We start from the raw sequence: 18,945 nt of genomic DNA, 5'->3' as shown, positions 1-18,945 counted from the left end.
TGTGAGCTCTGGTTATTCTCAGCAAGGGGAGTTGGACAGGACTTTCTTGCAGGGCCCTTATGCAAAGCCCATGTGATTTTTAACCAGCACAGATGCTCAGGATCTCACTCATGCCCCTTTCCAATAGCTGTGTGTACTGCAAGAAAAATTCCCTGTTGCTTTAAATCTCATCCCTGCTTTTTTTTCTTCTCTGCCTTAGGAGCAGCAAAGGATCCTGGAGCTGGGGATCACAGGCCCTGAAGGGCATGTGTTGAGCAGACCTGAAGAGGTGAGAACTCCCCTGCCTTTGCATTTACCCCCTCCCCAATTTGTAATATCTCTCCATTGCCATTAAGTACTTCATGTTGGCATGAATGTGGCTGGAAACAGGATTTTTCTGCATTTGGGGTTATGTTGGTGGAATTCTGCTATTGTCCTTTCTAGGTCTAGTGTCTTGGGCTTCTCTCTTGGTCATTATTTTGTCAGACTTCCAGTGAATTAGCAGAATTTTTAAATTTATGCCCAAATCCTAACATTGTTTTAGGTACTTCCATAGCTTCCATTACTGTGATATTTGATATTTTGATGAAATTTTACCAATGGGGTGGAGGTTTTTACAGCAATGGATTAAGTGGTTTGCTGAAGGCACAGAAAATATGTACCAGAGAGAGGAGGTCATGCTCAGGCCTTAGTGCATCACTTTAATATAGTTACCCTTCATATTTCCCTGTGGATTTCTCCAGGGACGAGCACTCCAATCCCTCTAAGCCTTTGAAATAAATCCCAGAAGTTTTAAAGAGCCTTAAAACTTTGCCTTTGAGGTTGGTTCCCATTGCATCCTTCACTCACAGTCCTTCACTGTCTCTAAGCCGGACACCTCACTGTGGCATTCCAGGTTTGTGGGGTTCATCTGTTCTGTACAAGCAGCTCTTTTTGTTCCTCCAAGATCCTGGGGCTTTGCTGCCTTCCAGATGTGGCAGCTGGGAGCTGGGGCTGTGAGATCATCCACATATGCCCCTCATGCTCCCTCTGCATTTCCTCCCCTGGATTCTGACAAACAGCATCCAGAGGCAGTTCAGTAGGAAGATAAATCATTCTGTTGCCTAGGGGGAAAAAAAAAAAAAAGCTCCACTTGTAAGTGAATCCCCACAGAACACAAAATCTGTGTGTGGCTCCCAGAGCTGGAATCTTTTGCTTCCTGAAATTGTGAGCACTTTGCACTGAGCTTTCCAGTCAGTCATCCAATTTGTGGTTTTTTAACATATTTTTTGGCCTGCATCAGGGGAATGGGAACAGATGTTGGTGTGACACTTCACGGAGTTCAATTTGTGTTGTTTTCAAGGGAATGCTGCTCTTACCTTAAAGGATCTGGACATCAAACCAGCCAAGTTGTGTCTGGCTGTTTAAGAGCTCATCCTTCATGGAGCAGGAGCTTTAAAGTGTGAGTTGTGTGGTTCCCAGGCATGGATGGATTGTTTATCTGTGCAGGACTGTGCTCTACCTCAGTGCAGGGAGGAAGAAGGCAGCCTGAGGACATGTGGCTGCTGCAGATGAGGCTCAGTGAAGCCTCTCCCTGATGTCATATGGGGCAGCCTCTGTGCAGCTGAACTCAGCTGTGCTCTGCCCAGGCTTGGGAAGCATTTGGTCCAACATTCTCTGCCTTGAAAGTCATAGGAAACAGAGCAGGAAACGATGTCATCTGCTTCCCTCCTCCCCCTTTCTGCAGCACGGGAGTGACTCTGTGCTTTAAAAACATCCAACTTGGGCTGGCTGCTGAAAGAGGCCAGTTTCCAAGGGTGGCAGCAGATCCCTAATTCCTGTTGACTTCAGTGAAGTGGATGTTTGTTGTGTCTCTCTGGGGTGCTGTTGACACTAGAATTGGTTTTTCCTGCTGTCCTTCAGGGAATGCAAAGCCCGTCCTAAGGATGGTTGGCATCTGACTGGACAGCTCTGTCATTCAGAACTCCATCTACAGCAAACCAGCAGGACTCTCTGAGCAAATCTAAAACATGTATTAACTCAAAACTCCTACTCATTTCAGGTAGAATACATCAGAGTGAAGCATTCAGGGGCTGGCCACATGCACTTGTGTCTTGGAGTGCACACATCTGAATTCCCAGGCTGGCAGGAGGCTCAAATTGAGGCTTAAGTTGCACTGCTGACTCGGGGGTTTAGCTTTGCTCACCTCAGTGTTCAGCATGTTATTCCTGCCACAAAACAGGGCCTGAGTTAAGACAGCACCATCCCAAGTCAGCCTCACCCATCACTTTCTGGAAAACTCTCCCCCTCACAGCTCAGTTCATTCTGTGATGACTTTTCAAGCAATCCATCATTTTTTTTGTTTTTATTTCAGCCACAAAAATGCTGGAAGCACAAGCAGTTGAAATGCTCCAGGAAATGTCTGTCTTTTTCTTTTTTTGTTTGTTTTGTTTTGGTTTTTTTTCCAAGAGAACTGCTGTGCTAGGGCTTCTAATGCATCCTGGTAATTGCAAACATTCCCCTTTGGACTACTTGTTGGGTTATTGTTATATGCCTGTCACCATAGCATCTGGGCACAAGGCAGGAATTCAGCAGCCTTGTTCAGAAAATATTCTCCTGTTGCTTCACAGTTGCTCAAATGCCTTCTGCCCAAAAGTCTGGAGGTGTGTGTTGTTTCATCTCTGCTTTGCCTGATGGGAAACTGAGGCACGGAGTGGAAATGTGGTTCCCAGGTGCTGCAGAGGCAGAGCTGTGCACAGACCCGCTCTAGTGGGGAGTTTGCAAAGGGAGGCCATGGCCTGGAAGCTCTGGCCTGTCTGAGTCCTCCCCTTGTCTCTCAGGAGCGACAACTGGGCTTTTCTTGGCTCTTCCTTTCAGCCTTTGTGAGTGCTGCTGGCTGTGACACTTTGGGTCCAACATTCTGGAACAAAACCCTCCATCACAGCCTTTCCCGTATGTCTGGGGCATCTGGGTGAGAAAATACCCCCTTGTGAGCATCCCCTGCCTGGGGCTGTAACCCTTTGAGTCCCAGAGAGTACCCTGCTGACTCTGGGGGGCTGGTTTTCTGTAAAAACTCCTGGCTGTTGTTTTCCTGGGGCATTCTGGCTGCAAACAGGGCATGAGTGCAAGTGGTGGCATTGCTGGCCTGAGCAGAGCTGTTCAGGACACTTGGACATCGGCCTGGCCATGGTTCCCTAAGCTAGTGGTTCTTTTCCTCCAAGCACAGTGTTGAGAGCCAGCAGTCACAGAATCCTGGAGTGATTTGGGTTGGAAAGGACCTCAAAGCCCACTCAGTCCCACTCCTGCCATGGGCAGGGACACCTTCCACTATTCCAGGATGCTCCGAGCCCCATCCAACCTGGCCTTGGACACTTCCAGGAATGGGACACAACCTGCCTGGGCAATGTATTCTGGGACAGGTGATGATGATTTGAGGCACTTGGGCTGTGATCAGTCACTGCAGAGCAGATTTTCACAAGTGCTAAGTGTGTGCCAATGCCACCAGAGTCCATGGAAGAGGTTCTGGGAGCCTCTTGCATTGGGGAATCTGGTGGGGGATTGCTCTGGGTTTGTTTCCTCTGTTGTTCACTTGGAAAATGTCTGTGGCATTGCTGGCAGCAGGCACAGTGAGCATCACCCAGCTGCTCAATCTGTCCCTGGATCCTTTGATTAGGATGTGTGATCCATAAAATCAGAGTGATGCCCATCACCCTGAGGCTGCAGTTACAACGTGACCCTCAGTTTGGCTGAGGTTAATTCTCTGTACACATGCAAGGAAAAGCAGTTGATTTATGGGGTGGTTCACACTCTCTCAGATCCCAAGCCAGAGATTGTAGTGGAGGGTACAATTTAGGAGGCTTGTTTGCAAATGTGGTTTACCAGAGTATGTGGTGCAGCATCTCCCTTCTGCGTGGGCTGGAGCAGGAGCAGGTCTGTTGAGTCAACATTTAGTTGCTTATTTTTGTCTAGGTTAAAGAAGGAGCTTAATCATTCTGACCCTGGGCACCTGGAGTGTTATTTTAGTTCAGGCAGAGGGGCTCTGAAGTGGCCTGGGAGAAAAGGTAGTAATGAGAGGGAACTGCAGCTTGATGTCATTTAACTGCTGTGATTACACTGTGCCTTTTCAGGCACAGAGGTGGGAAATGCCTTGTCACTCCTTGTTTTCTGGGAGAGCAGGGTCTGTAACTTCTGAGGATGAGTGGGGTGCTGTTGGGTGTCCCTGACCTGCTGCCGCCTCTGTTTCTCAGGTGGAGGCAGAGGCTGTGAACCGGGCAATAACCATTGCCAACCAGACCAACTGCCCCCTGTACATCACCAAGGTGATGAGCAAAAGTGCTGCTGATGTCATTGCTCAAGCCAGGAAAAAGGGTAAGTTATTTCCTCCTTAGCTCGTGCACTTCAGCTCCTGCCAACATCAGCTTCATCCCTACAGGAAAGGTTTCTTTTTCATTTCCAACACACAAGGATTCAGTGGTTGGGTCAGAGCCAGGAGCTGCTTGTTCTGCTCAGTCCTGAACTTGTCTATTCACACTCATCCTCCCCCACCAAGCCACGTGCCTTCATGATATCACAGAGTCATTCCATGCTCTCTCCATGTAGTGAATTCCCCCAGAGATTGCAACTGGGTCCTCCTTCCAGCTGCTGTGGTTTTCCCTTGGTGCATTCTGCTGTGCTTCCTGGGGTCAGCACTGATTCCTGATGGAGTTCTTGACTCACAAGCCCTGTTGTATTTAGCTGGAGTAGCCAAAAAGGCTCACCAGTTGTAGCTGTTGTGCTGTACTTCTTGTTTGTGGAATAGGCTTTTCATGTGGTGTAACTCATAGCCTGACATCCGTGCAGGGATGAGAATCAGCAGGCTGGGTTAGGTTTGGGAATTATGACTGCCTCTGATAACTCTGCTTGGGGATGCTGCAAGAAGCAAGACTCAGACCCCCTGTGGATGCTGCTGCTCATGTCTCTCCTCTCTGACTGAGGCTTGTGAGGGAGCTGAACTGCTCTGAGGGATGCAGGAGCTTCCCCCAGGCCCTTCCTCTGTTGCCTGGCCCTCAAGGAGTCAGGATTGCCCACAGAGTGAGTGCTGTCTGCTGCTTTATCCTGTGACTAAACCTTTCACTTCTATTTAAAGCTGCTCAGGTTGGGTGAGTAACCAGGAGGGATGATTTACCCCCTTCTTTCCTCACAAGGCTTGGATTTAATTTTCTGCAACCTAAATAAGCCTGGATGGGTATACAAATGACATCACTTTCCATCTGGGTGTTTGATGCGAGAGGAGCTGATTTCCAGCAAACAGATTGGTGTTTGTGCATCAGCTTGGGAGTATTTTGGTCCCATGATTCCTGTAAAAGGAATTGGTGAGGAGGACTGATTTTCAAGGCTGTCTGTGAAAGCAGCTCAAGCTGTTTGGAATGAATCTTTCTCTCCCAGCTCCATCGGAGGGGATCATCCTGAAGGAAGATGCATTGACCTAGCAATGTGGCTGCATGCTGCATGCCCCCCAGGAAAGAACTTGATGTCATAGTGCAGTTGTATCCTGCGAGCCAGGGAAGTCTCTCTTCTCTTTTCCAGATAAAAATATTGAAGGCATGTGCCCCACAAAGGTGGAGCATCAATAGAAACACCTTCTTGCTACACTCAGTGTCCTGAGACCACCAGCTGAAAGTGGAGTGGGGCTTTGGGATAAGGGACCACACACCTGGATCACAGAAAGCCATAAAACACAACTTGGCTTGGGTGGATGTTACCCTGCCTGTGAAAGGTGCTGGGATTGTCCCAGATGCATGATCAACAGGGATCACTTCACTCAGCCTCCTGAGCGAGCCAAAACACGCAGTTTTCATTCAAAATGTGTTTTCTCCTTATAAAGAGAATTTGGGGTATAAATGGTGCCCCATCCTCTGTTCCTTTATTCAAATAACTCAAGTTAAATGCTGTGCAGTAACCGAGAAGGGCCACACGCACTGGTCTTGCCCTCCCAAACAATAGAGGAAACATAACTGAAGACTATCCAAGGCAAAAACAATCAATCCAAGGTTTGATTTGCTAAATGGCAGAGAACAGACATTATTTAAAGCCAGATGTTCCCAGTGGCTTTTGTATGGAGGAGATTCCCTGCAGACTCTGTCGCTGGCAGATCTGGGGCCTGAAGACATCACTCCCTGCAGAACAATATCGCCAGTGCGCTGGACCACAAGAGGCCTCCCATTAATAGCCAGCATGTGTTTGGCCTTGTTTTGATTTCAGAACCCTATTTGGGGCCAGTGATGTCAGAGAGCTTCTTCTTTTGCTCCTGGAAACTCTCTAGCAAAGGCTGTTCCTGGACCTCCTGCGTCAGCAGGGTCCTGGGAGCAGCATGGAGCCAGTTAATCATCATCCTGCCTCAGCTAGTAGGCTCTGTCCCAGCTGTCTTGAGCCCCCAGAGATGTAACAGTAGCTCTGGCAATATAGTGAAAGAAATATTCTGTCTTTTCACTCTGCATGGTGAGGTGTGAGACCCTGCAGAGCTCTGGTTGTCCCTCTGCCCATCTTTCCTGACTGAAGTATTTAGGGTTGGCATCTCAGCTGCCCACATCTTTGATAGGCAGATCCAAACCCATGAAGTGCTTGGGGAGGCAGGTGGGTGGGCACAGAGCAGATTTTGGCGAGGTTGCATTTGGTAAGCAGATCCCTGGGACTGCCTGCTCGTGCTGCTTTTGAAGTTGCAGCATCTGCTTGGTGTGCAGATGGTGCTGGTACACTCCAGCTTGCAGAGTATCCTGGCCTTAAGGATCTGCTGTTCCTTCATGCGGTTCCAAAAATGTTAATGAGGAGGAAGGATGCACTGGTGGTGAGCGCACTGGACAGAGTCAGGAGATGCAGTTCCATTTCCCAGTTCTGCCACAGATTTGCTATGTGCCTTGGGGGGATCACAGAGTGCCCTTGCATTGCATTTGTGAACCAGGAACTCTGATATTTCCCCTGTGGGAATGGGTTTTCTTGGTATGCAAAAAACCATTCCTGCTAGGAGTTTTCTCTCACCTGGTCTATGCATAGACCCTACTCCAAGAAACCTGGTCTTGTTAGAAGGTCTTTAATTCATACTATAATTTATAAAAACTATTTTTAAAATCCTTTTTCTTGCACATCTCTTCTAGATCAGACTGAATCTCCTCACTCCCTTATAGTTGCTCTCAGGTTCTTCCAAAGTTCTTGGCTCAGGATAAATAAATAATAAAATGAATATAAACAATAAAATGAATCTTTACAGTAACCATTTCAAGAACAATTAATCAGTGCCAACCTCTGCAGTTGTGTAAAGGGTTGTGCCCATTTTGCTGCTCCCAGCTCTGGTCAGTAGCAATATCTTTATTTAATGCTTCAGAGGAAGTATCAGGCAGCCCTGCAGCATGTGTCCTTTCCCAGGAGATGCTTTCTGCCAGGAAGCCAGGCTGGAAGTGCACATTCCTTGGCGTTCACAGAAGGTTTATGTGTGTCCCTGTCCCACAGGCACTGTGGTGTATGGAGAGCCCATCACAGCCAGCCTGGGCACTGATGGATCCCATTACTGGAGCAAGAACTGGGCAAAGGCAGCAGCTTTTGTTACATCTCCACCACTGAGTCCTGACCCGACCACTCCTGATTTTCTCAACTCACTACTGTCCTGGTGAGTAGAGCTTTCTGTGTTCAAACAACATGTGATTCATCACGAGGAAATGGGTGATAAAAGGGATGTTGCTGCCAACAAGCAAAAAGCTGTTTGACCTTCAGGAGCATTCCTGTTACCGTAAAATATCTTGAATACCTTTTGTTTTTCTTCCAGTGGCGACCTCCAAGTGACTGGCAGTGCCCACTGCACCTTCAACACTGCTCAGAAAGCTGTTGGGAAGGACAACTTCACCCTGATCCCTGAAGGAACCAATGGCACTGAGGAGAGGATGTCCATCATCTGGGATAAGGCTGTGGTAGGTCACACCTGTCATGAGTTTACATTTCAGCTGGACATTGAGAGTGGAAGGAGCTGCAGGAATGTGTTATTTTCTTGTCATGGTCCTTCCACTTGGTGTTTTTACCCCTTGGGGAGATCCTTGGGAATCTGCTGCACTGCCAGCTCTTTGCTGGCTCACGCATTGAGTCCTGTGGTGTCCCCCCAGGTGACTGGCAAGATGGACGAGAACCAGTTCGTGGCTGTGACCAGCACAAACGCGGCCAAAATCTTCAACCTGTACCCGCGGAAGGGCCGCATCGCCGTGGGCTCCGATGCCGACCTGGTCATCTGGGATCCTGACAGCGTCAAGACAATCTCTGCCAAGACCCACAACATAGTAAGGATGTTCCCTACCATTGCCTACTTCCTTTACCCCTCTCTTCCTCAGTGCCAGGCTGTGCTGCCAGCAACGGGAACTTGTGACAACCCCAGGGGTCATTTTCCCTGTGCCTGAAGCCCTCTCTGGTCTCACTGTGGAGCTCAGTTGTGTGAGCAGGATGAGTCCATCTGAAATCACATGGATTCCCCCTGGAGCAGAGAGCACATCTGCTCTTCCTGAGTGTTAGGTGCATAGATCTGAGCTCACAGAAAGCTCTTTAAATCCTCTAAAATATGCAAAGGCCTTGTAGGACAATGTGTTGTTTATGACATCCAGGCATGCCAGTGGTGGGAATGGAAACTGCCCCTTTTCACTGAAGTTTTATCAGCTCACGGACACTTTTTCTGGAAATCTGGCCCAGATCCAGGGTCTGAGTGGATTTATACCACCTACTGATCTGGCACATGTGTGTGGAGTCAGGATTTTCCTGGTGGTCACGCCCAAATTAGTTGGCAAAGGGCAGTACCCAAAACAACCAGACTTTCCCCTAAGCTCTTCTGCAGCTTGTCGCTGTTAGCTTCTGCAGTGGTGGCACTCTTAGGGACACTTTTGCTGAGTCCCATCCCTTACACCTGGCCCCTGCAGTTATCAAGCTGTCTCAGCCTGTGGGAATCTGCAGAATGGTTCCAGTGCAGGGGCCTGGCTAAAGTCTCTCTGTGACATTCAAGCCCTCTCTCAGAGAAAGCAGCCACTGTTTGCATTTGTTGACAACTTGTTTCGCTGCTGACTATGAACCTATGGAATCTTTCCCTGGAAAAAGAAAAAACTGCTTGTTCTTTTTCCCCATGAATGCTTTCATTCACTCTGGAGCTGAAGGAGCAAAACTTTCTTCCACACTTGGATCCCTGGGCACATTCACAAGGAAACATCATTTTTTTTAAAGGTTTGGTTCACTTCCCTGTGACTTAACTCTTTGTCAGAATTGGTCACAGATGGTTTTGCTTCATCTTGCCTCTGCTAAGGCTTCTGACAGAGGAATTCCAGGAGTCTGGTCACTTCAGTCACCTTAGAGGTGCTTCCAGACTCCTTCCAATCTGGAGAGGAATGACTTAAGAAGACGGAACCCAAGGACTCACTGCTTTTAGGTGCCAGAATTCATGGTCTGAACCTGGGCTTGTACTTATGAATAGCTCAGAGAGCTGGAAGTAGTTTGGGTGGAGTGCTTGAAAGTCATTTCTATTTAGTGGCTGTTGTCTTTGGGAAATGAACTGGACTCTTTCAGTTTCCTGACACAGAACTCATAGACTTTCTCTTTTGTGGATATGCCCAAGTGCAGTCAGGATTGGTTCCATGATTTTGGCATGGATCTGGGCAAGACAAAGGAGAACCAGCTCCATTCAGGAGTATTTTTGTCTGCTGAAAGCTGCACATCCCCCAAAAACCCTGACAGTGTGTCAGAGGCCCCAGCACTCAGCTGTGGCTAAAGGCTGCACCCTTAAGCTGTGCCAAGAGCATTGAGGATGAAGGGCTCTCATTCCCAAGAGTTTGAAAAGCTGAGCAATCACAGCTTGTTTGCTTACAAACACATCTCTGACCTTGTCCCCTGTCATTGCTTTGCCTGTTGGACCTGGCGTCACACCTGAAGCTACATCAGGAGGAATTTCTCCATGGAAAGGGTGATTAGACATTGGAAGGGGCTGCCCAGGGAAGTTTGGAGTCCCTATCCCTGGAGGTGTCCAAGGAAGGCAGTCTGGACATGGCACTCAATGCTCTGGGCCAGTGACAAAGTGGGAATCAGGCACAGCTTGGACTCAGTGACCTTGGAGCTCTTTTCCAACCTTAATGATTCCCATAGTCTGTAATTTTTTTGGGTCTCACGATGCCTTGTGTTAGAGGAGAAACTGATACAAGTGATGCCCTCGGAGTCCAGATATCCTGGTTTGGCCAAGCAGAACACAAAAGGCCCCTTGACACAGGCACAGGGACACCCTCTGATTATGTGGCCTTGGACGATTGCTACTTTTTTAAATGTTTGAGCAACTTACGGATATTTTCCAAGAATTTGCACTGCTCTTGCCACTCTCTGGCAAGGAAACATCAGGAGCTGGAGAGGGAGGTGGTGTTGTTCTTGGAAGCAGCCTAATCCATAAGCTCCTGACCCAGCCTCCTCCTTTACCACCCCAGTTTTTTTCAGGCTGGACCTGGTTCAGACTTGGTTTAACCACTGGTCTGGCTAATTGCAAAGCTGCACTCAGGCCTGCCCATACTTATAACACACTTCAAGGGCAAACTCCATCATTAACTCGGTAAAAAAGACCTGCATTTGACTCAGAGATGGTCACTAGAGTAACAGTCCCCAAATAACATGGTTGCAGTGCATCTCATTCCAGGATGTTTCACATTTGCAGTGATTTCTTTCAAACTTGCCTTTTTCCCATGGTGTGATGTTTCCAATCCAGTTAATTGAGGATGAGTAATCCCATTAAAATAAAATAAGATTGTCCTGGCCCCTGACCCATCAACCAAAACAGTGGTTTGAAATACAGATTTTTCAGAATTATTCTTTTTAGTAGGAAACTCACATAAAGCTTTCTGTGGCTTCTAAATCTGCCCTCAGCTCAACAGACATAGGTGCCTAAATATGTTTAAACAGCGAGGCTCTCATTTGAAATTGTTTTTTCTCAAAGAAGAGAAAAAACAATTTCTTCCTCAGAGAAGCTGTGGCTGCTCCATCCCTGGAAGTGTCAAAGGCCAGGTTGCATGCAGCTTGGAGCAACTGGATCTAGTGGAAGGGATCCCAACCCATGGCAGGGGGTGGAATGGGATAAACTTACAGCCCAAACCATTCTGGGATTCTTTATGAACCTTATTTCAATGGAAATTTTGCATTAATAAAGCCCTAAAGTTAGACTGATAATTTATAGCAGCCTTTGTTAAATCACAGCAAATACAGCTCAGGTAAACACTGTTGAGTTTGCTTCCATCTGTCCTTAAAATGTTGGCAATTAGCATGGCCAGTGATTGCTAATTAAAGCCCAGCAGGCTCTGCTGGGTGAATATGTTTGCCTTATGTGCTCGTTTTCTCATTGCAGTCTCTGGAGTACAATATCTTCGAGGGCATGGAGTGCCGTGGGTCTCCCCTGGTGGTGATCAGCCAGGGCAAGATCGTGCTGGAGGATGGGAATCTCCACGTCACGGAGGGCTCTGGGAGGTACATCCCCAGGAAACCCTTCCCTGACTTTGTGTACAAGCGAATCAAAGCAAGGAGCAGGGTGAGTGTCAATGGTTGGCTGCACATTTGTTCTCTCCCTCTGACAACACTGAGTTAAAGTGTCTGGAAAACAGATGCTGTCCCCTGGCTCAGGCCACACTGCTGTTCCCTGGATGGGAGCCACATTTATCTCATTCCTCTTTCATTTTTGCTGTTCACTCAAGTCATTACAGGAAAATACTTTGGATTGAGCTTGGGTTTTCTGCAGGTTTTAATTTTTCTCTCGCTGAGGAGAGCCAAACTGAATATGTGTCCAGGAACCCTCGAATTTTGCCATTTTGTCAAACTACCCAGAACCCACCAGGTTTCTCCTGTCACAGAGGTCCCAGGAAAAGTTATCATTAGCATTTCTATATCAAAGCTCTCAGCAGCAATTTAGAATTGTAATTTCTTGTTACAGATATGTTATGCTGCTTTCCCTTCTGCCAGATACGATCAGATGCTCTTGTCTGGTGACTAGTGAGTCACAGGCACAGCCTACAGACTGCTTAAGAGGAACAATGTTCTATTTTTAAGAGGCTAAAATAGTTGGAAAATGATTCTGTAAAATGCACCCATTCAAAACTGAACCTGTCTTTTGATATGCCTGAATTTGCCTGACAAGGGAGATGACACTGAACTCAGTTGCTGAGAATTGAAGGAGTTTATTTATAGATGAAATAATTTCTGGGGAGAAATTATTTTGCTGTTTGAAATGTTGCCTTCTGCTGGACAACTCCTGATCTTTGTTGGTTCTGCTGGGCGCAAGTGATCCTCCCATTCCTTGCAAATCATCTTTCTTTGATTGTTCTTTTGAAGAAATTGCAAGTTATCAAAATTACAACCTGGCATAATTTAGCCCCATGGAGAACAGATCCCTGTTCCTGGGATCAGGAACTGTGTCCTCCCACAGAAATACATGTCTGACCTATAAATCCAATTGGGCAGCATCTCAACTGGAATAATTGTATTTATCCCAATCTGCAGCTCCAGGGCTGGCCATTGAAGCCAGCCTGGCTCCTCTGGGCTGCCCTGCTGGTCTCAGCACTGCTTGGCTTTTTGGGGATGAGTAATAAGGTGCATTTGAGACCTGTCAGGAGCCTTTAATCCAGTGGCACATAGGTTGGGATCATTAAAGGACAGCACCTTTGGGGCAGGGGACAGACTGGCTGGAGCCACAGCACATTCCATGTCACATACGAATTAGTAGGCATCTTGTCCTGCACAGAAATCTAGAGCCAAAGTAGGAACGTATGCTTTTCCCAACTCACAGTATTGCACAGCAAGGATGATCTAAAAGTGGGGGTTTTTGGGAGTGCAGAGCAGCCAAAAGTCCATATTGCCAAGGAGCCTTGGGGTGCCCACGGACTCAGGGCACCTCAGCTCTCCATCATGGAAGGTGTTGAGCTGCACAAACATTGGTTTTAGCTTGTAGGAAAATAGTTGTTTGCTGCAAAACTGTTTGGGTTGGACAGAGACACAGATATATTTATATAGATAGATTTACAGAGATATGGATACAAAATAGGAATAGATGGAGATGCAATACCGATATACATATAAACATATATATATATAGATATAATAGAGATATACAATAGATATAGATATAATGCAGATGTAGAGCTACGTATTAAATAGAAATAGACATGATATAGATGTAAGTATAATACAAATATAAATATGTTACAGATATAAATATGTAGATATATAGATGTAGATATGGATATAATATAGATGTAAAATAGATATAGATAAAATCTAGATATAGATACAAAATAAATGTAGATAGAGAGCAGCTCCCCAGGGATCAGTACAGAAGAGATGCTGTGTGCTTTCAAATTTTCTTACCAACAACCAATCCCGAAACGTGTGTCACTGGCTGAGCCACATCTGAGCAGCTGTTGGGCTGTGTTTGGCTGTGTTTTAGGGTTGTGTTGTAGCTGTGTTTTGAGGCAGTGTTGCCCTCTCTCCCTGCAGCTGGCTGAGCTGCGGGGGGTGCCCCGAGGCCTCTACGACGGCCCAGTCTGTGAGGTGTCGGTGACACCCAAAACGGTCACGCCAGCGTCCTCAGCCAAGACCTCTCCTGCCAAACAGCAGGCACCGCCCGTGAGGAACCTGCACCAGTCTGGGTTCAGCTTGTCTGGTATGTGATTTTGGGAGTGATTTATTGCTGAGTGATTTAATGCACTGAAATCGTGGCTGGTTTGTGCTCCCATGCTCTGAGTTCATTCTGCTGGGATAGGGATGGAATGAGAGAGGCTGTGGGGGGATTTTAGCTGTGAGCTTTTCCCTTTAGGGAGGAAGAAGAGTAGTACAGGAGCTGTCCTAAATTCCTGCTTCTTCTCGTGATGTCACATGAATGCTCCAATGTATTCTGGGCTCAGTCCTTGGCTGGCTGTCTAGAGAGGGCACATCATAGAATCCTGGAATAGTTTGGGTGGGAAGAGTCTTAAAGCCCATTCGTTCCCACCCCCTGCCATGAGCAGGGACATCTTCCACTATCCCAGGTTGCTCCAAGCTGCATCCAACCTGGCCTTTGACACTTCCAGGGATGGAGCAGCCACAGCTCCTCTGCAAATTTCACCCCAGCCCCTCACCACCCTCACAGGGAGGAATTTCTTCCCAATATCTCATCTAACTGCCCTCCTTCAGCTTGAGACCATTCCAACTGTGTTTAGAAATGGGTATTTTCTGGTTTCAAGAGGCTATAGCAAAAACCCTTTTTTTTTTTTTACGATGACACAAGCTTCAGGAGAACTTTGTCAGCTGAGAGCAGCTCTGGATCTGGGATGTGATTTCTGGAAGATTTGATTTCTCAGCTGGTCCTTCAGTTGCAAGAAGGGCGGACTATAGAAAGGGATAGTAAAGCTGGCTAAGAGATAATCATTCATCCAGCTCTTACCTGTGCAGGGCTGGGTGCTTCAGGTGCTCAGAGCAGAACAGGTTTCAGCAGAATTAAGGCAGTGTTGGGCCAGTGAAGGCTTTTCCTCCAAAGACAGAATCACAGAATGGTTTAGGCTGGAAAAGCCTTCTAAGAGCAAATCCAGTCATTAAGGCAGCATCAAAGTGCTACACCCACATGGATTTTAAACGCTGGCAGAGTTGGTGACTCCTCCTCTCTCTCCTACAGGAGCACAGATCGATGACAACATCCCACGCCGCACGACCCAGCGCATTGTGGCCCCGCCGGGTGGCCGTGCCAACATCACCAGCTTGGGCTAAGGACCAAACCCTCCTGTGCCCACCGGGTACACCTTGGGGGGACTGGGGCACCTGGAGATCCTTTTTGATTCTTTTAGAGCCTGTGACAGTTACTGCGGGCACCCAGTGTGGGGAGGGGCTGAAATAAAAGCACCTCTTTCAGTCCCCTCAGGTTCCTTCCTCATCTTCACCAACCCCTCGCACTTCCCCCCCCTCAGCCCCTTACACATTTAAAGAAATAAACCGTGTTTTGACACCTCTGACATGAAAGAGTAAATGTAAAGAGGGTATTTGAGATACATGGTCTCTGTCCTATTCAGCATCTTTCTTTTAGTAAAGGAAGGATAAAGTGAATTTCCCAGGAGCTGCCTTCAAGACACACACACGCAAAAAAAGGAAAGAAAAATAAATGCATAGAAAAAGCTTTTTTTTTTTTTTAATGTCAAGCAGAAGAGTAGTTCAAGGGTTTTAAACTGGATATTCTGTAGGGTTCTGTGTTCCGACAGAATTAGCTAGGCAAGCACGAAGGACCAGGAATCCCAGCCTGTCTGTGGCCATTTTCCACCACCAGCGCTGAGGTCACTAGATGCTGCCAGGAGAGAGAAACAGGACCCAGCACTAGGAATGGCAGAGAACATCACCCCAGCCAGTGGCTGAGCCAGAATCCTTGGGGACTTCCATTCTGTTCAGTTGGTTTTTCCTTGGTTTCTTTTTTTCTCCTGGATTTTGCTGCAAATTAGGTCCTTGAGGAAACTTTTTTTTTTAATGTTTGTGTGTGTGTTTTCAATATGTTTGTATCATTGTGTTTATGAAGCCTTATCTGAGAACTGGGAATCTCCCTGTTCTTCCCGAACCTCATCCAAGTCACAGACTCCTGTCAGTGTCACTGCCACTGCCACCCTGGTTCTTCAGGTGTCCCTTAGTTGCATTTTCCAGACATTTCTTGTCATGTAGCTGCAGTAAGGGCATGGAGCAGGTCCATAGGATCTTCAGTCCATCAGGTCTTGAGCTGGTGCAAACAGAGGAGCTGGACACCATCTGAACTGCTGGGATGGAGTATCTGGAAGTGTTTGTAGCAGTTAGTTTTTCTTCTGTTCCTGAAGGTGGGTATGGACAGGCAGGGAGCTGTGGGCAAAGAGCAACACGTTGCTTGAAAGATTTTTGTAGCAGAAACTCCCTCCCTGGCCATCAAGGAGAGGTTATTTAAAGCTTTGAGGGCTTATCTTTAGCTCTCAAAGGGCAGTCAGGGAGTGTGTGCTGAGCACCTGTGGCAATTCCAGTCCAGGCCCAGCTGCTGTAACTGGGAGCTGGCTGGGTCCCCAGCAGCTGAGAATCTCTTATACAAATGTCACAGCTATCCAGCCCTGCAGGAATCCTGCACATCCCCATGGGAAGGCCTGGCTGTTCCCCACCCAGCCTCACATGCCTAGGATTTGAGACACCATCAGTGGTCCTTAAAGGAATGCCCCTCAGCTTTGGGGCAGCCAGCAGGGTCTGGGTGTTTAACCACCCTCTGGGATTGAAGGTCTGGTGGCTCTGGGACTGGAGGCTTCTTGTTTTTGGGGCATGGAGGCTTCTTGTTTTTGGGACATGGAGGATAAACCTGCACCATCAGATCCCCACGTATGCATAGCTGGAGGGCTCAGCAGTCCCAAGACTTGTCTTAGCACAGAGAGCTTTTATTACCACAGTGTTGCCTCCACTGTCTGCCCGCCCTGGCATTTGGCTGCATCTTCTGCTCCCTCTCTTTGTGCTTTGCCAACCTCCATCAACCTCCATTTTTCCATAGTTGTATTTTCTTAAATGGTGTTTACAGGTTCTTTTAGGAAAAAAACATATATATATATATGAAGGCTTTCAAGATATTAGTACCAAATTTGTTGTTATGAGGTATGAATGCTGGGATCTGCAAAGTGTCTGGAAGCCACTTAGCTACCCAAACCCTCCCAGCTGCAGCACCTAAACTCTTTAGGCCACTTTGAACACGAAAGTTAAGAAAAACTTTGCCATATTCGTCCATGCATTTTGCATTTAGGTTCAACTCCTGGGTCTTCTAGTTTTGCATAAAGAGTTTGCACTTTGTTTGTTAAGTAATCCATGAACTTAATATATATATTGCAGCTATTTTCATTTTTAAATTTTTTTTCTTTGTCACCTGTATGTTAAAATCAATTTGAACGAGTTGGGGAAAAAAAAAAAAGAATTGTGGATCTGTTTCAGTTCTACGAAACACTTGCGGCTCTTCAGTATTCACTTAAGTCTTCCTTTTTTTTTTCCTTCACTGACTCACGATAACTTGTTAAATTTAAATTTGTTCTTGAAAAGGAAAGAAAAAAAAACCACAAAAAAAGTTTTTTGCAGGCTATGTAAGCATGTTTTTTCTGTGAGAGCTCGTCCGCTTTGTGTCTGTTTAATGAATGTCATATGTAAATGCTAAAAAAAAGATGATGACTTAATTAATTAATTAATTAACCGCAGTGACTTGAAGCTCTAAAAATAATAAAAGAAAAAAGTAGGATTTAATACTAGCTGGATTTAACCCTTGGATTTGTGATTGTGAACCATGAGTGGAGGAGCTGTAAGTGCTAAAGCTGATCATGTGTGTAGACAAAGAGGAGTACTGATATTTGACCATTGTCTCAATGGCAAAAACAACCCCCCCATCCCAACCCCAAGTCTTGTGTTTTATTCCTTAAGAACTCTGTGTTATATTACCATGGGAACTCCTAATAAAGACAAAATGTTGTTGTTCCAGTAGGTGCACCTGTGTCTCAAGGCGCTGTGTGTTGTGTGTCACTGCGTTCTGGGCTGTTGCCTTCAGCAGGGACAAACAGCCCTGAAAAGCAGGCAGGGGTGGGCTGATGTGGAGATGTGCAGGGGCACAGCTGGAGAGGAACTCCCATGGTGATGGTAAAGATGAATTGATGGGCCATGGAGTCATTTCCTTTGGAGAAAGTGAGCTGCGACTGAGGGCACTTGGTTTAAAACAGCATTTGGCAAAGCAGAGACAGTTGCCTGAAAAATCCTGGCTCTGCATTGCACGGATCACTGCTGGAATGTGAGCAAAAGCCCCTAAAAGTATCGGCATAGCTCTCAGCCCCTCAGTGTGGATCTGCTTGGACCTTCTGCCAGCCAAGGAATGGGGAAAAAAGCACAGTTGTACATAGCAGCTGAGTGGGGAGAGTTGGAGCTGGCTGGAACAACTCCAGTGCAACTTGGGGTGGTGGTGCTTGGGATTTACAGCAAAAACACCAGTGGAACTTGGGGTGGTGATGGTTGGATTTCACTGTCACAGGGACAAGCATCCCTGTCAGCTGCTCAGAATATTGGATGTTACATTCCTACACCCACCAGCTCAGCCCTCTGGGGGATCTTCACCCAAATCTGAGCACAGCTGAAGTTTGTTACTGACTTTGTGAGGAGTTTTAGCTCTTGTTCCTCATCTGAACAAATGCAAATGTTGGGGCACTCTGTGAAATGCATTGAGCTTCCTCCACACAACTTTAAACCTGGCACCCCACAGAGTGGCTTTTCCTTATTCTGTGAAGGGGTCAATGGTCATCCCCTCATAAATAGTCCTCTGGTTAACATGAGGATCCTGGCTCTGGCACCAGTGACATGCTGCTATTTGGCTACTGTCATCATAAATTAAATATTACTATCTGTGCAATCAGGTCCCATGGAGCAGGCTTGGTGGGTAGCTGCATATAAGAGTCATCTGCTAATCCCAACCATAATATCCCAGTGAAAGATGCATTAATCTGGTGCTCAGTTAACACACATCTGCAGAGCCTCCATTTGGTTTTGTTCTGACCTGGAACAGGAACTGTCAGTTATCAGAGATGGGGACAATGCAGCCTGATTGGCTTGGTGGCAGAGCAATAAATGTCACTGTACTATAGAAGCTTTAGGATCTGTTTTGCTCAGCGCCATCAGGTGGCAGCAGGACATGGAGAAAGGTAAAGGTCCAGCTCCCTCGAGGCTCATGGATTATCTCGGGAATGATCTAGGATGTAATAAATGTGGAACATGCACAGGGCTTATGATTACTGTGACATGACATACACATCCTGTCGGTTATATTAATATATTGGAGGGTATTTCAATGTTAAAGAGATATGAATTACCTGTGTTCTCTTCTTGTTAAAGTCTCACAGGACACTTGTCTCAAATCAGATACAGAGCAAGTGATAAACTTTACCCATCAATTTATTACATCAAAGAACCCCTAGACTTTCAAGAGATCTGGAGAAG

The 18,945-nt window shown here is 46.7% G+C and overlaps 1 protein-coding gene across 2 annotated transcripts in view; it reads left to right on the top strand.

The window, feature by feature from the left end:
- DPYSL2 (dihydropyrimidinase like 2) overlaps nucleotides 1–17,448 on the top strand; it is a 52,611-nt gene extending 35,163 nt beyond the window's left edge. For both annotated transcript variants that reach the window (XM_036396809.2, XM_036396811.2), the window contains exons 7-14: nucleotides 200–268; nucleotides 4,206–4,326; nucleotides 7,441–7,597; nucleotides 7,754–7,895; nucleotides 8,085–8,255; nucleotides 11,330–11,509; nucleotides 13,468–13,633; nucleotides 14,621–17,448. In XM_036396809.2, coding sequence (XP_036252702.1) covers nucleotides 200–268; nucleotides 4,206–4,326; nucleotides 7,441–7,597; nucleotides 7,754–7,895; nucleotides 8,085–8,255; nucleotides 11,330–11,509; nucleotides 13,468–13,633; nucleotides 14,621–14,712 — 1,098 coding nt within the window. In that variant the 3' untranslated portion in view covers nucleotides 14,713–17,448. The remainder of the gene's footprint in view (nucleotides 1–199; nucleotides 269–4,205; nucleotides 4,327–7,440; nucleotides 7,598–7,753; nucleotides 7,896–8,084; nucleotides 8,256–11,329; nucleotides 11,510–13,467; nucleotides 13,634–14,620) is intronic.
- Nucleotides 17,449–18,945: the final 1,497 nt, after the last annotated feature.

The sequence above is a fragment of the Molothrus ater genome, chromosome 28 (genome assembly GCF_012460135.2).
Source record: "Molothrus ater isolate BHLD 08-10-18 breed brown headed cowbird chromosome 28, BPBGC_Mater_1.1, whole genome shotgun sequence".
NCBI lineage: Eukaryota > Metazoa > Chordata > Aves > Passeriformes > Icteridae > Molothrus > Molothrus ater.
The sequence above is the reverse complement of the archived record's forward strand: the minus strand, read 5'-3'. Positions and strand labels throughout refer to the sequence as shown.